At 42.0% G+C, this 16,336-nt stretch overlaps 1 protein-coding gene across 2 annotated transcripts in view; it reads left to right on the plus strand.

The window, feature by feature from the left end:
• The window catches only part of tmtc1 (transmembrane O-mannosyltransferase targeting cadherins 1), a 103,612-nt gene that overhangs the window by 57,814 nt on the left and 29,462 nt on the right, over positions 1 to 16,336 (plus strand). For both annotated transcript variants that reach the window (XM_034074777.2, XM_034074778.2), the window contains 3 exons: positions 2,058 to 2,171; positions 12,831 to 12,974; positions 15,062 to 15,170. In XM_034074777.2, the coding sequence (XP_033930668.1) occupies positions 2,058 to 2,171; positions 12,831 to 12,974; positions 15,062 to 15,170 (367 nt within the window). The remainder of the gene's footprint in view (positions 1 to 2,057; positions 2,172 to 12,830; positions 12,975 to 15,061; positions 15,171 to 16,336) is intronic.

Here is a 16,336-nt window from a genome sequence, read left to right on the forward strand (position 1 = left end):
CACCTGAGAGCTGCCGTTTCATTCAGACTGTTTAAAAAAAACAACAGTCTGATTTTAACAACTCAATGTGTGATTGTTATAGCAGTAATATTAGACACTAATAATACAGTAAACTATTAACACTGTACACATTATTGTTTGCCCGTGGGATTAGGATGATAGGTAGTGAGAGCCGTGCTGCATTTTCCTCCGGTCGGATGTGATATAAAAACAAAGCGATTATTTTTGTTGTTGTAAACTCACGTGGATTAAACTATATGAATTAGTGTATTCATTTCAACTCGCGAACATATGACACATTAAATGATCGTGAGGATGATGATTGAAAATCGTTTGTTTGAGCCGGGCTGCATTTCCTGATGAAAAAACATAGCGATGGTTTTGTACTTACACCTACGTGAATTAAACAACATTATTTTGTTAAATAAAAACATGGTGATGTTTTGTAAATGATTACATGTCTCTTATTTAGCACAGAATATGATCCTATCCGTGACATATGGATCTCAACAAATATCCGATCAGATACCTGTATATCTATAAGCTGTTTATTTCACATGAGTTCCAGTGTGGCAGCTTTTCACGGCTCCCCCTGGTCGATCCATGATCCATTACAGCTGGTTTCATTAAAATTACATTTATTTATCAAGGGGGCGTATCAAGTCCTGCGGGGGGGTTTTCCTTTTCAGCAGGGGCCCACCCCGTGCCGATCACGGACCCGCACGGGTAGGCGTCTGAAATGAAGCGCTACATCTGTATGTGTGGGCTGGACCTGTATTTTACAGGAAAAGAGTGAGCAGAGGGTCGAGTTGTCGATTCTTGTTCTGTTTTCTATGACTATCTTCCACACCCTCTCAGACTTTGAGTTGCGCGCGCTACTAAAGAGACTCTGATGGCCGGAAGGATGTTCTGCGTTGGGGTGGGGGACTTCCCCCACTCTGCGTGTCCATACTTGCCAACGTTGAGACCTCAGAAATCGGGAGCATTTCAAAACCACCGCAGGGGCGGGGGGAGGGGAGCTGTTAGCATGCTTATTGTAGTTCTGAGTGCAATGCCTTGTGGCCTGTAACATCCTGTTGATGGAGCATATGTGTGGGGCTGGACCAGGAAAGGAGTGAGCAGAGGGTCGAATTGTCGATTCTTGTTCTGTTTTTCTGTGACTATCTAGTTGCGCACGCTACTAAAGAGACGCGCTACCATGGAAACCAAACGATGGTGTAGCTGTAATAAAGTCCGAGTGGAAACAGTCCTGAGTAAATCTGATTTTGTCAGAAATGTGGGAGAATTATGACCCCGGGAGGAAACCGGGAGAGGGCTATGAAATCGGGAGTGTCCCGCGAAAATCGGGAGGGTTGGCAAGTATGGCGCGTGTGCGTCTGACTTTTGCCCTTGTTCTGAAATAGGCACACAAAAGTTGATTTTCTGTGTACATTAAATTCCTAGTGTTAAATTGTACAGTATGTGGTTCCTGTTTTCAAATGCCAACATTTGGCTTACATTTGCACCAGAAATTCAGTACTAATATACTCTGATAGTGATCAGGTAAAAAAAACAATAGTGATTTAAATGATACACAAATATTTGGATTTAGTACGACTTGAATTTCCATTGTGTAAAATATGTAAACCATATTTCAGCTCAGAAATCATAGAAAACGGATGTTTCTTATAATTGCAGATCTTGTGTTTTTTTCACTTTGAAAATAAATACAATTATAGTTATTTGATTTATTTAATGGGGCCACATTGTAAGATGTTGTAAGACAACCCTTGCACTATTATATTGCAAAAAGAGCTTACAAAAGGAGTTTATTTTAAACATGCTAATTACAAAATGCTGCTAGAAAGTTTCTGGCTTCTCTCTGTCCCGTTTTTTTTTTATGATAATAAAGAGTCAGTGTGTGTGTCTCAGTATCATCTGTACAGGCTGTTTATAGTTTATTTAACTGATGACCCTAACATTATTAAGGAATTACAAGTATGACAAGGATGTTATTTTGAACAGAAATGAAACGAGTGACCTGCATCTTATTTTCCTATTCTTGTTCCCCGTTTCAGCTCTGGTATCCAGACTCTGCCACACAATGCCAAAGTCCACTACAACTACGCCAACTTCCTGAAAGACAACATCCGGCACCAGGAGGCCATTCACCACTACACCACTGCCCTCAGGTCTGCCTTTGCAATACAGCTCTATGACTGTGATCATCTTTTAACGATTCAAAGTCACACAGCATGTGCCTAATGTGACTTTGTGTCTATTGCTATTAGAATTGTTTCTTTAGGCGCGTTCACACCAGAGTACTTTTCCCCGTACTTTTCCCGTTTAGTTCCGTTAGTACCCCTTATTTTGCGTTCACACCAAAAAGAGTACTTTGTGCCGGGAACTTTTACTTTTAAGTAAGCAGAGGACACCAAACCAACTGAGACCTGCCTGTCTGCCGCATACACACACACACACACACACACACACACACACACACACACACACACACACACACACACACACACACACACACACACACACACACACACACACACACACACACACACACACACACACATAGGCCTGTCACAAAAATGAATTTTGTTGGACGATACATTTTTCTGGAAATTATTGCGATAAAAGACAATATTGTCGGCACCGTTGCAAGACCATTTTAGACCACTGACATCATGATAATATATAATATATTATACTATACGAATGAAGCCTAGACTAGTTGAAGTACAAGTTGGAGGCAGTCGCAATTTCTACAGGCTCGCACTTACCTGTTAGCATCTGGCATCTATTAGCATCTAGCATCTGTTAGCATCTAGTTCTCCTGCTTACAAACTTTTAGCGATCCCTGCTTATACAAGTAGTAGTTTTAGTTGACTGCGATCTGCCGAGGCCTACTCCCACCTGTCGAGTACGGCTGTACTGAGGTGTTTTTCCTCCGGAGACGTCGCGAAGAGACGGAGTGGCTCCACCTGTTGCTGCATGCGAACTGCGATTTACGGAGGCCTGCTCGTCGCGAAGAGACGGAGCGGCTCCACCTGTTGCTGCCTGCGATCTGCGATCTGCGATCTACGGAGGCCTGCTCCCACCTGTAGAATACGGCTGTACTGGAGAGGTTTTTACCCCGGAGTCGTCGCGGAGAGACGGAGTGGATCCACACTTCGGGCTTGGCCTGCTTCCACCGGGCGTGTGCTGCTGTGCGGAGGAGGATTTTACCACCGCTGGGCCTGCTTTCCACCTGTCCTGGTTCTGCTGTTGCAGAGGCCTGCTTTCACCCCGGGGATACCACGGAGGGACCGGAGCGCTTCCACGCTGCTGTTTTAGCCTGTCCTTTGCTGCTGTGCTGATTTTGCAGGAACATCGCGGATACTGTGTGCTGGTCTGGGAAAATGGCCCATATCGGGATTCTGCTGTGCCTGTTAACTGTTTTGGACTATGAGAAGATCTCTAGTCATTCTGAGAAGTCTACTGGATTCAGGTCTGTTCTGCCACCCGCAGTGGGCATCCCCTGCAAAGGTTCAGATGTGTTGCTCAAACAATTACCGGTCACAGAAAATCTGCTTGACAAAATATGTGACCTGCTCCATCGAAATCAGTCGCATTGACCCGAAGACACATTTTGAGTTGTATACACGGTTGGAAAGAGGATATTCCTAGCTTTCTAATGATATCAGGATTGTTTTTGTACTCCAAATATTAAGCGAAATATGTCACATTATATAATGACTGTCACCGAGTCCTTATTTTGAGAAAAAGGCCTTTAAAGTTTCCTCTTCTCTGGAATCCATCCATCTGATTGATTATTAGTGGAGCAAATGATCAAAATACTACGGAGGGAAGATATTTTCGTTTGGAGGGGAAGCTCGCGAGTGTGTGTGTATACGTGTGTGCGTGTGTGTGTTTGTGTATTTTTGCGTTTGTGTGTATTGTGTTTGTTTCCCGGGGAAAACCCTCACGAGAAACACCGGCTGTTGTTACGCCTGCTGTGGCGTTAAATTACTCCGTTCTCCGCTTGTAATTATGCCGTTACAAGCTTCAAAGATATATTTATTTATCTGAATTTGCCGAAACAAGTTTAATATTCTGAAAGCCAAGACTCTGTTTAATTTAAATCAGATGAAAACAAACTGTAACGGATCCTGCCGTGTTATCTATGATTACTTTACTCTTACGTTCATAATGTCAGCCAATGTCAAAAATGTACTTATCGTGTGATTTTGGAAATAAAAGTTTCATATTCTGAAAGCCAAGACTTGGTTTGTTTAAAATCAAACAAAACACCCGAACCCTGAAAAAATTGTTTTTTACGTAAATCCACGTTTATTCTGAAATGAGCCGTTGCGACTTCCGACTGATTTCGATAGAGCGGGTCACATATGTTTGTCTTTTTTGTTTTCCTGCGATGATGGTTCTTCAGGACTGCTTCTTAAGCTCAAATCACACTCTCACAGACTTTTCCGGTGTTTCTAAATTAGATGACAATGTATGTGTGTCGTTTAAGAGGAAAATATGCCTGGTTTTGTTGTTGTTATTACTGTCAGGAAATGTACAACCTAACCCTGGTCCGCCCAGTAGTAGTAGTCAGATCGCTACTCCTGCTGATTTTAAAGCTAGGTCTAGGTTGGGTTTCATCCACTTGAATGTGCGCAGTCTGTTAGGTAAACTAGATTTTGTCCGTATCTGGGCGAGCTCGACTGACGCTGACGTCATTGTTTTATCAGAAACATGGCTAAACAAATCTATGTTGGCCTCTGACATTGCCTTAAATGGTTTTAATGTGTATCGTACCGAACGGCCTAATAAAGGTGGTGGCGTTGCCATTTATGTTAAGAATAAGTTCAGTGTAACCACATTAGTTTCCAAATCGATCAGTAAGCAATTTGAATTTTTAGCCTTAAATATAGAAGTGGCAAAGGGTCAACAGGTCATGGTAGTGAGTTGTTACAGACCCCCCTGTTAACTGCAGTGTCAGAGGATTTTAAAAACCTTTGTATCTCTTTGAATGTTACTCAGATTGTGGACAGTCCTACTCGCCCTAACATTAAGTCCCCTAATAAATCCTCCCTAATTGATCTAATTCTAACAAATGTTCCACACAAATACTCATCTGTGGGAGTATTTGCAAATGATCTGAGCGATCACTGTGCTGTAGCCACAATTAGGGACACTAAGGTCCAAAAGGTTAAACCTCGCATTATCATCAAGAGAGACATAAAACATTTTGTAGAGCAGGGTTTTGTGCATGATCTGTTTGATTTTAATTGGGGTAAAATCGATCTGTGTGCTGATGTAGAAACCGCATGGTCTTATTTTTATCTTGGTTTTATGGAGATCATTGATAGACATGCACCCCTGCGTACATTTAGAGTAAAGGGACGAGACAATCCTTGTTTTTCTGCTAATCTGTCCAGTCTCCTTCATGAGAGAAACAAGGCCTGGGCAAAGGCTAGGAAATCAGGCTCACAGGTAGAGTGGCTGCGTTCTAGGCAGCTAAGGAATAGCTTCACATCGCAAATCAAAAGTGCTAAATCAAAGTACTATCTGTCAGTAACTACAAAGAATCTGAATAATCCTGAAATATTTTGGAAAGCCATTAAATCGTTATCCACCGGCGATATCCGTAATGAGCTACCTCCGTGCCTTACCACAGCATCTGGCTCTATATCGGACAGGGCTACTATGCTAAATTGCTTTAATGAGCTTTTTGTGTCCTGTGGTTCTCTATTTGATTCTGTCACTAACTCTGCTTCTGTGAACACTACAGTATGTAACTCTGAAAAACGTGTGTTGGAAAACCCTTTTAGTTTGACCCCTTTTACTGTTGATGTTGTTCGTGAAGCTTTAACCAAGCTAGATCCTAAGAAACCGGCTGGCTCGGATAACTTGGAACCTTTCTTTTTAAAGATAGCTGCAGATTTTATTGCTCCACCTCTCACTACTCTTTTTAACCTCTCCCTCAGCACTAACACAATTCCAAAATTGTGGAAGTCAGCGTATGTCCTGCCTTTGCTAAAAGGAGGGGAGGCCACCTTATTAAATAACTATAGGCCAATCTCTAAATTGTCAGTTCTGGCTAAGGTTCTTGAACGCTTAGTGAGTGAACAGGTAAAGGTGTTTTTATGTACAAATGACATCCTGTCTAAACATCAGTCAGGCTTCAGAAAGCAACACAGCACCATCACTGCCACAATGAAAGTGGTGAATGACATTACTAGTATTTCAGATAATAAGCAGAGTTGTGCAGCTCTATTTATTGACCTTTCAAAAGCGTTTGACACCGTCGATCATCACATTTTAAAGCAGAGGCTAGCCAGTATAGGCCTATCCAGCCATGCAGTGGGTGGTTTGTGAACTACCTCTCTGAAAGGTCCCAATGTGTTCATTTTGATGGGCTGTCTTCTGAGTGGTTGATCATTACTAATGGTGTACCTCAAGGTTCTGTTTTAGGTCCACTTTTATTCTCCATCTACATCAACAGTTTAGGTGAAAATGTGGATGAAGCTACTTTACATTTTTATGCGGATGATACCGTGATGTACTGTGCAGGTCCCTCCATTAAGGAGGCTGGTGTTAAATTACAGGCTGTTTTTAACATTATTCAGACTCAGCTCTCTGAACTAAAGCTTCTTTTAAATGTTGATAACACCAAGGTAATGCTCTTTTCTAAAGCTAAAAAGACACCAGAGCCTGTTTTAGATATTGTAACTATGCAAGGAATAAAACTTGAAGTGGTTACCTGTTACAAATACCTTGGATCTGGCTTGATGATTGTCTCACTTTTAAACTTCATGTCAATAACCTGCTAAAAAAACTGAGGGTTAGGCTAGGTTTCTTCTCCAGGAACAAGTCCTGCTTCTCGCTTGAGGCCAGGAAAAGGCTCTGTGACCTTTGACCTGTGCTGGACTCTGGGGATCTGGTCTATATGAATGCACCTGCCCATTGCCTGGTCAAGTTAGATGCTGCGTATCACAGCGCACTAAGATTTGTGACTAACTGTAAAGCATTAACCCATCACTGTACCCTGTATGCAAGGGCTGGTTTGCTTTCACTAACTGTACGGAGGCTCAGTCACTGGTACATTTTTATATACAAAGCAATGTTAGGGAAACTTCCATATTATATCTGCTCCCTGATCTCACGGAGAATTGTAAGTGGCTACTGCCTGAGATCGAATGCTGTGGTTTTATTAAATGTGCCAACTGCTAGGACTGTCTGAGGGAAGACAGCTTCTAGATGCGCAGCTCCTCTGTCTTGGAATAGTCTGCAAATTAAATGGAAACTGAACAATCTGGTGCCACTAAATGTTTTTAAAGCTCGGTTGGATGCTAGTCAATCAGAAGCTATTGGTACCTGTTTATGTGGATAATTATGTAAATGATGCTGTGTGATGTCCTTTTGTTGTTCTGTTTATGTTTTTATGTTTCATGTGGAACTACTTGAGCAGGTCTCCCTTGGAAAAGAGATCAATGATCTCAATGGGATTTATCTGTATAAATAAAGGTTTGAAATGAAAAGTACATCCTTTCAAACATAACTTTTTATTGAACATTCAACAGCAAATGAAATGTGAAATAATATTAAAATATATAAATTATATATAATAAATAAAACAAATTAATTAAATTATAATAAATTAATTAAATCACACACAACCAAAACAATAAATTAAATAGACTCAGGCTGGAAAACAGAACTCTCTCTCTCTCTATCTATCTATCTATCTATCTATCTATCTATCTATCTATATATATATATATATATAAATATATATATATATAAATAAATATGAGCACACATTGTCTCACAAGCAAACCCTCCTTAAAACAACAGTCAAGTGTACAGTCCACTGTCCATACAAAGACCCAGATGCCTCAACAGGCCATATCCAAATCTGTATTTCAAAGTTTTCGAGCAAGGAACACCAACATGTTTGCATTGTCGGGCAAATGCATCTTTGATTGTAAACTGTCGGGAAGGTGGGGGCTCTCCAGCTGCCGTGTTTTCTACCAGCTGGGAAAACGGAATGGGGTGGTTGTGTTTTAGGTGTAGTTTAAAATGTGTGGTATTGCCTGCTTTTGTCGCTACCTTTTTTTAAACAAATGCAACACACCGCCCGGCTCATTCAAGTCTGTAGGTTCGTTGATTTGGCTTGAATCCAAAATACTGCCACACCGGAGAATCGAGATGTGTAGTGTAACCAATTCCATTTCACTTTAAATTCCCCGCGAGTAAGTCACACGTTGTCTCCCGTAGTGTTAATTTCATTGACTAAAACTATGACGAAATATCAACGACCTTTTTTTCCATGACGAAAACGAGACGATGACGAGACGGCACCGACGGCAGTAAACAATAACTGTAACGAAATCATCATGCAATATCGTTGACGAAAAGTGACGAGACGAAAACGTAGTTTGCTAAATAAAAACTATGCCAAAATCTCTCTTTACTTTCGTTGACGAAAAATGAGGAGACGAAATATTATCAAAGATAACATTACATCTCTGATAGTCAGTTTTTCTCCCAGCAGTTCCACTTCCGGTGCTGCGGCAGGGCAGCAGCTGTGTGTGTCTGTGGGGCGCGCGGCGATAGATTTGAATTACACCGGGCAGCGGCAAAATATGAACTGTCAGGAAGACTCGGGTCTAACTCATGGTCTAACTCAGGGGTGGGGAACCTCCGGCCCCCGGGCCGTATACGGCCCGCGAGACCATTTGGTGTGGCCCTCGAGGTAATTTATAAACACACGCAAAAAAGAAAAAAATTAAAGAAATCTAGACCGCAAAATAATTAAACAAGTGAGTGCCTGTTTTTCCTGGCCAAGGTCAGGGTCCTTGAACACAACACAAGCCTAACGTGTCATCACGTGGTATATGTCTCGTCTGACAGGAGTGTAGTTCTGACGGAGAGCAGCAGAACGCCGCTCCGCTCCTGCACTTCCAAAAATTGCAGTACCCATAAGGAGCCGTACACATGCTGCAGTGTCTTTAGTTGAAAGCCCAGTGGCGATCTGTTCATCTGTCATACTGATCATACAGTCAATAACTTTGTTGTTATTGGCATCTGGTTAGCTAGCTATGCTAACGAATATAAGAAGCTTTTTCTACAACCAGTGAGGTAAAGGCACATCTTTATATGATCATTATAGTTATAAAACAAATAAGAGAATAAAGTAAACAGATATAAAATACTATATGACAGTAAAAAAAAGTTGTTATTAATAAACAAGAATACAGTTTGAAAGGAGAGTGATTTGTAAAATACCCATAAAGAAAAAGAAAATCTGCTTCCAGTTCTGTTTCATCTGGGTGTTGAGAGATGTATCCATAGATCTCCTAACGTTGCTCTCAAAGTGCACTAGATTGATGCTTTTAACTTCAACATTTAAAAAAACAAATCTTCCCGGGGGAGCATGCCCCCCGGACCCCCCTAGAGGAGGTTAGGCCCCCCCCCCCACTTAAATCATGTTCACAGGAGTCTAAATACATTTGCACACATCTTGTGTCCATATCTTTCTGTTTTGGTGGTCATGCCACATCCGTGCACGTGCATGCGTGAGTCATGGCAAGATATCTGGATTAAGAGGTTGCTTTTTCTTTGCACAGCATGAAAGAAAGGTGAAATGAGTGGGCTGTGATTTTAGTATTTTTAAGCAGAGGTCAATAATTTGTACGGCCCTCGGAGGATGTTGAAAACATTGAAATGGCCCTTGAGAGGAAAAAGGTTCCCCACCCCTGGTCTAACTCATGGTCTAACTCATGGTCTAACTAACCTTATTTAACAGAAAATAAAATGGCAACAACAGGGCATGGGAGCAAGCAGTGGTCTGTCGCACTCGCGTTAACCGAATACCCCCCGTCAGCGCGAGTGAGTGATACATTGTGCACTCGACGGGTAATAATGGATTATGGCTGAAATGTTACGATCCTGTCCGTCAAAATGACTGACAACGAAAAAGTCTAAAGCCACCACTGCTTGGGAGAAAGAAACAATGTGATATTTTGACATTTTCGCTACAATGAGGCGGAGAAAAAAAGCGAATGCATTGTTTTATCAGAAGGGAAGCAATGTGGCCATAACACAGGTAAAAACACCACACACCTGACCAGATACTCTCTGCAAAGCTGCATTCTTAATCATTCAACCTGTGTTTTTCATCAAATAGGGACAAGATATAATCCTATTTATTTATATATACTAAAATGACAAATTATTGGTTTTGGCTAGACTAGTTTGGCTGAAATGTTCTATATAATCTGATGACTAAAGAAGACTCAACAGTTTTCATTGACAAAAAGTAGACTAAAATAATTACTTTTCTTTGACTAAAATAAGACTAAAATGCTCAGACTTTTAGTCGACTAAATCTTGACTAAAATGTTTACTGTTTTAGTCGACTAAAATAAGACTAAAATGCTCAGACTTTTAGTCTGGATGAAGGTGACTAAATATGACTAAAACTAAAAAGGAAATTTAACACAGGACTAAGACTAAATAAAAAGATAGCTGACGAAATTAAGACTAGTCTCCCGCTTGTGCTGTATTATTAATTTGGCTGCTACGCTGCTGCACGTGGACGCGGAGTGTCCTGACCTGGCTGTGTGTCAGCCCCGCCCCTCACAGCGTGCATGGCAACCACAGCGCTCCTGGCTAAAACGCTGGTCACATCCTTATGTAAACAGCAATTTATCGAGCTCAGAAAATTTATCGAGTACATTTTTATTTATCGATAAGTCAATTTATCGATTATTGCGACAGGCCACACACACATACACACACACACACACACACACACACACACACACACACACACACACACACACACACACACACACACACACACACACACTACCACACACACCTACACACTGTAGGCTACCACACACTGTAGGCTACCACACACACATACAGCTCCTATCATAGCCTATATATCAGGATACAGCCGTTGTGTATTTTATTATGTGAAGCACTAAATGGTTTTAGACAAATCTCGACTCTTTGAAGGCTTCTCAATACTCTAATTTCCCATCCTCGACTCCTCGGTCCTCCGGTAGTGACCCGGAAATGAATTTCAGCGCGCCATTTTGAAGGACGTCTCATTTCTCTAAATGCACACCGAGGATCGAGCTTCGAGGAGGCTCTCTGGAGGAGCTATAACCGAGGATACACTGATGGGTCCTCCACGGCTCCTCCGCGGATGTATTTCCGGCAACAGTGATGTTTCAAAGAGTCGTGACGCACGTCCGGACTTATCTCAGCCAATGACAGCTCTGCATGCATCGCCTGGATATTATTTTATAAACTGCTTTCATCGTGACGCGATGTTTCCAGTGAGAACAGCTATGAGGTCCGTGCAGAAAGCAGAGCAGTGTGTATAATATATATATCACTCAGTATAACAGGCCTACATTACTCTCTGTATTTGTATGCTGTAGTTTAGTAGATATCTACAAACAAAGATATATATATATATATATATATATATATATGTATATATCCAGTCTCTGATTGTGTTACGTTATTATGAGAGTGCTCTCATACTTGTTTGATTCTGAAATTGTATATATTTATATAAATATATGTGTGTGTGTATATGTCCGCATCTGTAGCCTGTTATTGTCTCATGACACCGCACTGTGAATGAATCAAAGTAAATATAGAAGTGGTCATGAACACATCTGTCCATCAGACAGAGGCTGCTGTGCCTCCTGTCATCATTAATGGACGTCTCTTTAAAATGACCGCTCAGAGGAGAGGAGTTCTCATTTCTCTAACCGCCTGCTGCTTCCCCTCCTCGGTTACTCCGCTCACATCTCCTGTGGGCGGGACTAAGACACGAGGATAGGAGTCGAGGGGGGAAGTTAGAGAATTGAGAAGCCCTGTTAGTAATGTAGGCCTGTTATACTGAGTGATATATTATACACACTGCTTTCTGCGCGGACCTCACAGCTGTTCTCACTGGAAACATTGCGTTGCGATGAAAGCAGTTAATAAAATAATATCCAGGGGATGCATGCAGAGCTGTCATTGGCTGAGATAAGTCCGGCCGTGCGCCACGACTCTTTTAACTGCACTGTTGCGATCCTCCGTGGACTGGCGCGGAGGACCCATCAGTGTATCCTTGATTATAGCTCCTCCAGAGAGCCTCCTCGATGCTCGGTCCTCGAAGTGCATTTAGAGAAATGAGATGTCCTTCAACATGGCGCGCTGAAATCCATTTCCGGGTCACTACCGGAGGGCCGAGGAGTCGAGGAGGCGAAATTAGTGAAATGAGAAAGGGCGCTGGCTTCCCTAATGAAGTCCTCAAGAATCCACTTTCTTTCTTGCTAGATCCGACTTCCTCTTGGTTCTTTCTCACACTTGAATGACATGCTGTCTTTTTTTAACAGCACACAGGTGCCAATCATTCCCATGATTGGTTTCCTCCAACTTCTCTCAGGGGTCGCTTGATCAGCCATTCCCCTTTTTTTTTAGGGAATCTGTAGGATTGTGTTTACTTTTCCCCCTGTCCTGCTACAACTTAACTAAGGGATGTACATCTTTATTGGTTTTAATCTGCAGCATACTGTTTCGTACGTAGCTTCTAAGCTGAAGGTATCTGAAAAAGTGTGAATGCGGTAGCTTGTATTTTTAGGAGTTTTTAAAGAAACTACGCCGTCATCATTGATATACTGTCCAAAGAAAATTAAGCCTTTATGCTTCCAGTGATAAATGGTTTTGTTGGCAGAATAAATATTTATGACAGTTTTATTTTTTTAATATGCTGTCCCGTTTCTTTCCTTTCTCCAATCTCCTCTTTTGCTGTCTTTGCTTTCCTCACCTCTTCTTAGGTTATACCCCCGCCATGCCAGCGCCATGAACAATCTGGGCACTCTGACCCGTGACCCAGAGGAGGCTGAGCGCTACTACAGGAAGGCACTGGCCACTAACCCTCAGCATAACCGAGCTCTGTTCAACCTGGGGAACCTCCTCAAGTAAGACATGCTCAGACTCCGGAAACACAAACAGAGCGGCCATTGAAGAAGACGGCTTACTAGCTCACTGCTAAGGTCCTGTTAAAGCAGCACATTCTAAATTATTGCTCAAAGTAAATTCTAAGTTACTTATTTTCTTTTCACCCAAGAATCATCAATAATAGCAACAACAAAAGATAATCATAAATAATTCAGTTGACTCTTATAATTAATTAGGTTTTAACAAAAAATAAATGTGGTTCACTAGCAAGTGAAATCCAAATATGATTTGGCGAAGTCATAGTGCAAATATATTTTAGACAAAGTGTCAAACACCTAACAACTGACCACATGGTGGTGCTATTGAATACATGCTTTAATATGTGTAGGCATATGTCCAGGGAGATCTAACACTTGCGGTATTAGATATGTTTTATTTCACTGGAAATGTTTATCCTGGGGATAAAACACCCTTACAAGTATGTTCTAGTTGTGAGTGAGGGTCAGGTCTGGTATTACACATTACAGTACATACAGTGGAGGAAATAAGTATTTGATCCCCTGCAGATTTTGTAAGTTTGCCAACTTACAAATAAATGAACAGTCTATAATTGTAATGGTAGGTGTGTATAAACAGTGAGAGTAAGAATATCAAAAAGAAAATCCAGAAATTGACATTATATAAAAGATAAAAATGTATTTGCATTTAACTGTGGGAAATAAGTATTTGATCCCCTTGCAACAAACAAGGATTCTGGCTCCCACAGACCGGTTAAATAAGTTGTCTTCCTTTAAAAAAAATACTCCTAATATCAACTTGTTACTTGTATAAAAGACACCTGTCCACCGAATCAACCAATCAGATTCCAACCTCTCCACCATGGGCAAGACCAAAGAGCTGTCTAAGGACCTCAGGGACTGTAGACCTGCACCAGGCTGGGACTGGCTACAAGACCATCAGAGAGCAGCTCGGTGAGGAGGAGACAACTGTTGGTGCCATTATTCAGAAGTGGAAGAAAGACACAATGAGCATCAGTCGCCCTCGGTCTGGGGCTCCACACAAGGTCTGGCCCGTGGGGTTTGATGGTCATGAGAACGGTGAGGGGTCAGCCAAGAACTACACAGGAGGAACTTGTTACTGATCTCAAGGCAGCTGGGTCCCCAAGAAAACTATTGGTAACACTACACCATAAAGGATCAAAGCCTGCAGCGCCTGAAGGCCCCCCTGCTCAAGAAGAACATGAGAGGCCCGTCTGAAGTGTGACAGTGAACATCTGAATGATTCAGAGAAGGCTTGGGAGAAGGTGATGTGGTCAGATGAGACCTTCGAGATCTTTGGCATCAACTCGACACGCCCTGTTTGGAGGAAGAGATGCTGACTATAGTCCCAGGACACCATCCCCCCGTCAGCATGGAGGTGGAGACATTATGCTTTGGGGGTTTCTCTGCTAAGGGGACAGGGGGACTTCCCTGCATCGAGGAGAGGATGTACGGGGCCGTACAGTCTTGGCCGATAGCCTCCTTCCCTCAGCCAGGACACTGCAATGGGTCGTGGAGGGGTCTTCCAGCAGGACAAGGACCCTGAACATGCGGCCAAGGCAACACAGGAGTGGCTAAAGAAGAAGCACATTGAGGTGATGGAGCCGGTCTCTGGACCTTAGTCCCATAGAAGATCTGTGGAGGGAGCTGAAGCTTCCAGATGCCCGGCATCAGCCTCAAAACCTGAAGGCTTTGGAGAGGGTCTTCAGAGAGGAGTGGACCAACATCCTTCCTGAGATGTGCACAGACCTGGAGTCCGACTAGAAGCGTCTGACCTCTGTGCGTCCAACAAGGGTTTCTCCACCAAGCACTAACGCATGTTCTGCAAGGGGATCAAATACTTATTTCCCACAGTTTAATGCAAATACATTTTTATCTTTTATATAATGTACGTTTCTGGATTGTCCTTTTGATATTCTTACTCTCACCGTTTATATAAACCTACCATTCAATTACAGACTGTTAATTTCTGTGTAAGTGGGTAAACTTATTTCCTCCACTGTTTATCTATTATATATATAGTTTACATACTACTACTGCATATATACGAAACATACGATGTGTTCCAGGTCACTCGGGAAGGAAGAAGAAGCTGAGGCTCTGCTGAAGGACTCGATACACTTCGGTCCACATTTTGCTGATGCGTACTCCAGTCTGGCTTCACTCTATGCTGAACAGGTGAAACATCACAAAGATATAAGGAGGACACTATAATAATCATAATAATAATAATAATCAAGCTTTATTTGCTTTAACAATTATGCAATACGAGAGAAACTGAAAATAAGACTTAATAAAAGTCAGAGGTTAAAGATATAAGCACACATGCTACAATAGAAAACAAAGACCAATAAAGATGAAGGTGCTCAGTGGGGCTGCTTTTTTTTAAAGTATGTTTTATGTTGTCTTTTAAAAATGCCTGGAGGCACGTTGTAACTCAACACTGCTTCACAACTCCTGAATTACATTAAGATAAGATAGTACTTTATTGATCCCAATTTGGGAAATGTTTGTGTTGCAGCAGCATAACAAGACATGGCATTGTACAATTAAAATTAAAAGACATGAAATAAACAAGAAAGTAGAAAATATACATGTTAAATTTACAATTTAACAATAACAAGATATAAAGCAAGGTATTATATATACATAAGTATATGACAGATGGAATATTAAATATTAAACATATATTGAATATATAAATGTAAAAGTGTGATTTTATTTCAAGAGAAACTATGGACCAGAGAGTTCTCTGCCAGCCAGAGGTGGTTTGGTGTACAGCAGTTATTGCATCTGTCCTTGTGACAGCGGAGCTGCAGCAGTCTGTTGGAGAAGGAGCTCTGCTGTCTGTCCAGCTGCAGGTGGAGAGGATGGGTGGGTTATCCATCATGGACAACAGCCTGTTCAGTGTCCTCCTCTCCACCAGAGCTTCAAAGGGGTCCAGCTTGACGCTGATGACAGACCCAGCTTTCCTGATCAGTGTATTGATTCTGCTGGTGTCACCGGCTCTGATGCTGCCCCCTCAGTAGCTGTGGCTGGATCGTGTTGAAAGCACTGGAGAAATCAAAAAAGGTGATTCTCACAGTGCAACCCGATCCATCCAGGGGGAGGTCGAGGAGGGGAATTAGAGAAATGAGAAAGGACCCAAGTCTCCGTAAAACACATGACACTGCACTCACGGTATTCCCACTGCGTCTTCGTTAGCACACCGAGCTCGTCCATCTTATTCCAAAAAGCCCTCACATTCCCCATTATAATAGCCAGAACAGAAGGTTTGTATCTTCTTCTTCGTCTTCCGCTTGGTTCCTGCCCTGCAGCCCCGCTTTAGCCTCCGAAGCTCCTCC

The sequence above is a fragment of the Pseudochaenichthys georgianus genome, chromosome 23 (genome assembly GCF_902827115.2).
Source record: "Pseudochaenichthys georgianus chromosome 23, fPseGeo1.2, whole genome shotgun sequence".
Classification (NCBI taxonomy): domain Eukaryota; kingdom Metazoa; phylum Chordata; class Actinopteri; order Perciformes; family Channichthyidae; genus Pseudochaenichthys; species Pseudochaenichthys georgianus.